This window comes from Rhagoletis pomonella, unplaced genomic scaffold (genome assembly GCF_013731165.1).
Source record: "Rhagoletis pomonella isolate Grant_MI unplaced genomic scaffold, Rhpom_1.0 Rhpom_scaffold_00002, whole genome shotgun sequence".
Classification (NCBI taxonomy): domain Eukaryota; kingdom Metazoa; phylum Arthropoda; class Insecta; order Diptera; family Tephritidae; genus Rhagoletis; species Rhagoletis pomonella.
This window is the reverse complement of record NW_023458556.1, coordinates 11330948-11338148: the sequence shown is the minus strand read 5'-3', so window position 1 is coordinate 11338148 and position 7201 is coordinate 11330948. Positions and strand designations below refer to the sequence as shown.

Below are 7201 nucleotides of genomic sequence, written 5' to 3'. Positions count from 1 at the left end.
GTGCTAGTCTTCCACGCAAAAATCTGAAATGTGCTAGTCTTCCACGCGATTAGTGAAATGTGCTAGTCTTCCACGCGAGAATCTGAAATGTGCTACTTTTCGACGCGAATAATGAAATGTGCTAGTCTTCCACGCTAATAGTGAAATGTGCTAGTCTTTCACGCGAATAGTGAAATGTGCTACTCTTCGTAGGGACCGACGATATATAGTCACTAATAAGACTTTTCGTGGTGAACATCGGTTTTGGCACTATTTGATATTTATTCAGTAAGCTGCCTCACATTTTTAGTCTGAAAAATGTCCCTATTTTCTGAGGTGGCTTTGACCAGGTCTCAAAAATAAAAATATGGAGGTACAGATAATTGAAGCTAGGAAATATTTGTTTTCTTTAGGAAATTATTCTAAATACTTAAATATTATAAAAATTAGATGAAAGAAAAATAAAATGTAATTGTAAAATAATGTTAATGTAAATACTAAGAGAGAATTTTATTTGAATAATTAAAACAACAATAATAAAAATGACACGCTACTGCTTTGCTCACTCGACTGCAACTGCGACTGTTGGAGAAGCGCGCATTTAGAACCAGCTACATACTAATCAGCTGACTGTCTCTGTTTGTTTCCACCACATAACTATGTATTTTTGCTGAACTTTTTGCGACTTGCTTTTACAGCAAACACAAACCATCCCAATGCACAATAAGTAATTTTTAAGCAAGAAACAAGCGACTTCAATGTTCATATACAGATTTGGGAGTACCGTTTCTTAATGATCCAAGATCGGATCTAAACTAAATTAGTATGGCACCACCCACAGTATTTCTGATAAAAAAAAACCCGATATCAAAAACCGTTCACGAATTGATAACCTCCTCTTTTTTTGAAGCCGGTCAAAAAGAGTCACTAATTTATATTCTCAAATTTAGTGACTTGAGATGGACTGACTTACTGAAAATTTGCATAAATTAAGTTCTTGCTGTTAAGATATTATTGTTAATGGGACTTTCGTTTTTACGCCAGCTGGTAAAATGTACATCTTTAACATAATTAAAGTAGATGTTGTACGGCAAATGGCCCGTTGCCAGTCACGTAGCGTAATTCGCTGTGGATGCCGGATTTGAATGAACGTTGCACAGGGTTTAAATTCATTTTACGATTGCAAATTTGTATGCATTTCTTTAATTCGGCGCGGTTCGCTGTAAAGTTGGGAAGTGTAGTAAATTTTAGTTCAAATCATTTGAATGTACCAGTACTTTTTAGTTCAGTAGAAATGATTAATTATTTTTTCATGGTTTTGGTGTGATGGGTAAGCGGGAAAGGTATGACCCCCTCAAAACAGGAAAAGGTTATCATTTACAGAGAATAAACGAACGAACAATATTAGCAATATAGTCAAAACAACAAAAAAGCGAAAAAAAGCTTCCTTGTTTTGTGGGGCTTCTCGCCCTATATCGCACCAGAACCCCGTCCAAGATCCACTTCCATTAAATTTAAATCCATACCCCCTGACTAATTCAAGATATCTCACATCACCTAAAATACTATATAGACTATTTGTAACACAAAAGAGCTGAACAAAACCTTTTGTTTTTTTTATCAATATAATGAGCTCTAAGACCAATATAATTTGTGTTGGTAGAACATGTCCAGCCATCGGTAATCAAGGACACCGCAAACGCTTCATTAAGTTCACTTTTAATTTTTGCTTATAAATCGCTGTTAACTTTGGTAATCGAAAGTGCTGATAAAGTTTTTCTCGAATGTATATTCGAACCGGGACATTGGGTGAACTTGGCTACGACTTTTATCATTTCAGGCTCTTCAAATAATCGTAGAGGGAGGTATTTTTTTGCGATCATGACTATTTTATGCATACAAATAATTTTTAAATACTGGTAACACTAGAAGCTACACATGGTAGAGCTTTCGCTATTTTAGTTTTAGTTATCTGGTGAAATATAGTTATTGTTGCTTTAAGAGGGTTTACGATTCTTCTTCAAACATTCTTCGTGATGCACAGATTGCTACACTGCCAATCCTGATGCCTAGAATCAAAGTTTTGAAATTCTGTTTTGAGAAGTCGCGATATATGTGTAGCACAAATGTTCCAATATATACTGAAACTTATGCTTTATATGAGTGGTTCGAAACCTTGTCCAACTGGCGACCCACTTTTCCTTATCGCCATATCTCCACGGCCCCTTGGCCCCTTGGTGGATTGAAAAACCTAAATTTGTATCATATCCCTTCTTTATGTATATATATATTTTACAATAAAATATTGCAAATATGTACACAAAAGACTGGCCATTAAAAATTAATTTCAAATCGGGCAGGAAAAGTTTCCGTATAGCCTTAATGCTGCATTTTAAGTTTTTCTCTCTGACGTCAAGATTTTTTAGTACTGTCAAAAATATGATTTATTCAAAAAAATAATTAAAAAAAATTTTGTGCAATGTGGAATAATAATTTGGATGCCAAGTGAAAGAGAAATTTTAGTAAAGTTAAAAATATAAGCCTTTTGGTTGCTAAGGACTATATATCTCGCTAGAGCGCTAAATATCGCATGCTCCTATTCGTTTTAATATTTCAAAGATAAAATCTGCTATTTAACTTTAAATCAATCTCCACTTCCAGGTCAAAGCATCGTTTCACCACATCAAATCAATCTGTGAAAAACTTGACGCATATGTATCGCTGCACATACTCAACTCAAGTAATTGCTTTGAAGGAAAGGATGTATGTATATCAAGTAAATAAGTATATAAATGTGAATATCTGTTTGCTTATCACCTTATAACTTTTGAACCGCCACACGGAATAGCACGAAACTTTGCACACTTATTTGTTTTTACCCCGGGAAGGTTATAGGCATAGAGAAACTGTCCTTCCGTATTCTCCTATTGTAAAATTGGAGCAGAAATAAAATATAACATCTTTACATGAATTATTGTTCATATTTGTATAAAGACGTGGAGTGAAACCCGAGGGTAAAAACTACTTTTTAATAAATGAACAAAGCACATAAATATTACACATCATAATTATTAATGCATGTGCATTCCCACATACATATGTATGTACTCGTTTGTGTATAAATGTATGTACACCAGCATCTGTTTGTTGTGCATTCCGCAGCTTTTCTCCAAGTACACACTGGATGTGGTTGCTTCGGCCGCCTATGGTCTTGACGGTGCTGCACTCACCAATACCAATTCGGACTTTACGCAACTTGTTGAGAATCTCTTTTTGCCACATGCCTGGAGTTTGCTTGAAACCATTGCGCTACTCTTCTCCCCGCAACTCGGCAACCTCATAAAATACCAGTAAGTGCGGCTAGCGATGCGTTAAGCTGGAACACTTTGATCTAAATATTGCATCTACATAATTGCAGTTACGTGCCAACCGGCGTTCAAGACTGGCTGCAAGGGATAATTGGAAAAGTGTTGGAAATTCGTTGCGCGTCCGTGGGTTCAGCGGGTGTGAGTGTAAAGTCAAACGATTTCATACAATGGCTTATTGAGGGTAAACAGAAGTTGCATGAGCCCGTCGATGCGACGACAATCGTCGGACATTGTAGCACTTTTTTATTGGAGGGTTTCGAGACATCATCTTCGTTAATGGCATTTGCTTTGCACGAGGTATAAAATTGCAATGATACACCAGCATCGTTGTATATTTCCTTAAACGTCATTTACTCGCTATAGTATGCTAAAAATCCGCTGGTACAAAAACGTGTACAACAGGAAATAGACGAAGTGCTAGCTCGTCATGGTGGCGATATTTGCTATGATGCAATTCAGGAAATGTCATATCTAGGAGCAACACTTTATGGTAAGTCATATATTTACGCACATTTGCATACATACATGCATGTTTTGCGTAATTTAACTGCATTCAAACAAAAAGTGAAATACGGCTGCGTTTATGCGGTTTAATTAATTTTCAAAATGGTCTTCTTTGCAGAAACTTTGCGCCTTTATCCGCCAATGATGGCACTGCTGAAGCACTGTACGAAAGAATTTGAGCTACCAGCGCAGTTTATGGGCGGCAAGTCTTTCAAGGTGCCTGTTGGAATGGTTTTCGTCATACCAGTCAAAGGAGTGCACTAGTGAGTTTCGAGGGGAAAACTATTTAGACACTTATAAATTTTTACTACGCCTGGCTGCATACATACATACATATGCGCTTGTGTATAAATATGCACATTAGGGCGGGTACATTTTTTTTGCGAAAGCGCGTATAGATAAGTGGGATTCTACGTGTAATTCTAAGCAAATGTGCCGCTGAAACCATGACCCTAAAATCAATTTGGAGGTTGAGAAAATAGATTTCGAAGAAAATAATTTTTACATTCTTTGTTGTGCGCTCTGTTGGAAGTTTTAAGAAAAGGTAAGTGCAGAAATGAATTCCTCATACCAAAAACCTTTTTATAGTATCTTTTTATGCAAAATTTATTCACTTCTTTACGACACTACTGCAAAATACTTAAAAACCCACTTTCGTCATTTGACAAACTGCAAATTAATTTTAGACCCATGATTTTTTTTGGAAATTTTGCTCAGAATTACACGTAGAATTCTTCTGTCCCATAAAAGTTGAGCCGCCCTAATATATGTACATATGTGTATGTATGTAAATATAGCTGTACAGATTTTAATGCAGAGTTTTGCGGCTTTTTCGATTTTCGTTTGATTAAAATTGATGGTTAGAAATGAAAAATACGTTTTAGGTATTTTTTTTGGTCATAGTTTTATTACACACATTTTTGTATTTTTCATCGTAAACCAAGCGTTCAGGCAGGATAATGCGATAGTGCATACCCCGAGGAGTACTGATGAGAGCCGTCAACTTAAACATAGCCATGCATTTAGTTGTGCAGAACTTTGAATTACTGACTGGTTAAGTAATGGGCTAGACTTTTATAAAATAATTATAAACATTAAATAGACAAAATAAAAATAGCCAAGACTGGTCAAAGTGTTACTTAATTTAATCGGCTGACTACATGGGTATATTTGGAAGTATGTAGCCAAAATCTGCCGAAATTCATTCCTAGTAGATACCATAGGAAAATAATTCCCCAAAAAATCCCAAAAAATGACAACACTGATCGCTTCTGATTGGTTGGTTGAAGTAGTGTTTATAATAACTTTAATTTATTAAGTTGCATTGGAATAATATTGCCTAGAAATCTAACTTAGGTTCTACCTCTGATACGATGAAAATCATATCTTAGCATATATCTGCATCGCTTCTGTATACTGGAAACAATAAATACATAGAGAGGCAAGTGCCTTAATCGTCGCACGGCTTTGCAGAATATAGTAGTGGAATAGACTGTTCAAATTGGAGGTCAGTTAAATGAGCCTCCGTGTCTTCGCCACTAATTGTGTGGCCCACAATTCTTAAAAATAGAGGCTTCGAAATGTTCTGTTGAAGCAGTATCCCCCGGCCATACTGAAAAGAAGTAATGGACAGATGTAGTCAGACTTTTCGCCCTAAATCTCAGGGAACTCTATGAAGCATTCCTATTAATAACACTGTAGGGAAAATCTTAAGTTTTGAAATTACAAAAAAAAGCAACACCGAAATATGCAAACTTAATTTTGAGTCATAGATTATGGATCTGTGTACCGTTTTTACAGATCTGATTATTTCCACAAGATGTTTTAATTTTCATGAAAAAAAATTCAAATTTTAATTAGGAAAAAATTATAAAAAAACAATAAGTAAAAGAAAAAAAAAATAAAAAAATAAATAAATAATAGTTCCTATATTGTTTTCACTTGTATTAATGCCTGTTCTTTTGCCAAAAAAATCAAACTATGTAGTACCGATGAACAACATTTGAATGGTAAAATTAAAATGCGCAATAATTTTTTTATGAAATAGTAGTAGGAAATAATGTTACTCATACGCCATGTCGTCCATGGCCATACTCGTACATGGCGTATGAGTAACATTTTCCATCTTTGATCTTTTCCATTCGTAATGCAAATTTAAAATGAAAATACATTGTGAAAATGATCTAGAGAAACGGCTCAAAGATCCGTATTCTACGAACCAAAATTAAGTTTACGTGTCTCGTCGTTGTTTATTTTTTTTTGTCATTTTAGCGTGTACTTTAGTGTATTCCAAGGTGTTAAAAAGTTTCAATTAAGTACATAAAAAATATTTAAATTCTCGTGTATCAACGCACTTTTGTCCCCTATTTGAGAAAGCTTGTTAAACCATTTTTGAAATTGCACGAACCACTCCATTGCTTATGACAGGATTTTAACTCTCATTCCTCACGCTTGGTATTTATATTAGATTTGCCTTTCAGCATTAAGAAAGCGATACTATTCTCACTTAATAAATGATTGACTAACATAAAGACATAATATTTAGCTGATAAATTTGGTTTCGTACCTTATTAAGTAGATCTCGACACGTAAAATGAAAAAAAGTTGCGTACGTCATGCGGATTGCGCCCCTCGTGCGGATGGGCGAAAGGAAACCAATCGTTGAAATTAAAGGCGGATCTCCTTATTATGCGTATCCGTATACGTGCATTTGATATTTACGCTTAGAAATTAAAATTCATACAACTTTCTTAAATTTTCATGCGTTGATTTGTAGGTGCTGCCATACAAATTTTTATATTAGATTTATACGCATGCTATATGGAGATCCACATCAATAATAACAATTTCATTAAAAATATATACCTTCATATTAAAATTCATATTCTTCTAGCGATGCGGATTTGTATGAACAACCTTTGCAATTTCAACCTGAACGATTTTTGAATCAAAATGAAAAAACGCATGGCTGTATGTTTTTGGGATTTGGTGAAGGTCCGCGTATGTGTCCAGGTAAGAAGAGCTATTGAAATTATAAAAAGTAATACTTTCAATTATAGCTTTGTGAAATGACTTTTAAAACTTTTCCATTTTATGAAAGTGGAAATTGTTTAATCCAAATTTATCAGTTGGCGGGTTAAGCATTCAAATAAGACGAAATAAACTCGTTTTTATACTAAATTGAAATTCATTTAGCTGAATTGTTACTTTTTTTTCATCAACTTGTTTATTACTTTTTTAATTCCAGGAATGCGCTTTGGTTTGGCTCAAAGCAAAGCCGGCATCGTTACTTTGCTATCAAAATATTCTGTCCACTTGTGTGAGAATAAAAAACCATTCAAAATGTCTGC

The 7201-nt window shown here is 34.7% G+C and overlaps 1 protein-coding gene across 1 annotated transcript in view; it reads left to right on the top strand.

Moving 5' to 3' along the window:
- Window positions 1-7201, top strand: part of LOC118734446 — a 77831-nt gene that overhangs the window by 43324 nt on the left and 27306 nt on the right. Inside the window, exons 6-12 of the mRNA XM_036464166.1 lie at window positions 2024-2294; window positions 2641-2651; window positions 3142-3329; window positions 3398-3644; window positions 3711-3837; window positions 3970-4114; window positions 6745-6863. Coding sequence (XP_036320059.1) covers window positions 2024-2294; window positions 2641-2651; window positions 3142-3329; window positions 3398-3644; window positions 3711-3837; window positions 3970-4114; window positions 6745-6863 — 1108 coding nt within the window. The remainder of the gene's footprint in view (window positions 1-2023; window positions 2295-2640; window positions 2652-3141; window positions 3330-3397; window positions 3645-3710; window positions 3838-3969; window positions 4115-6744; window positions 6864-7201) is intronic.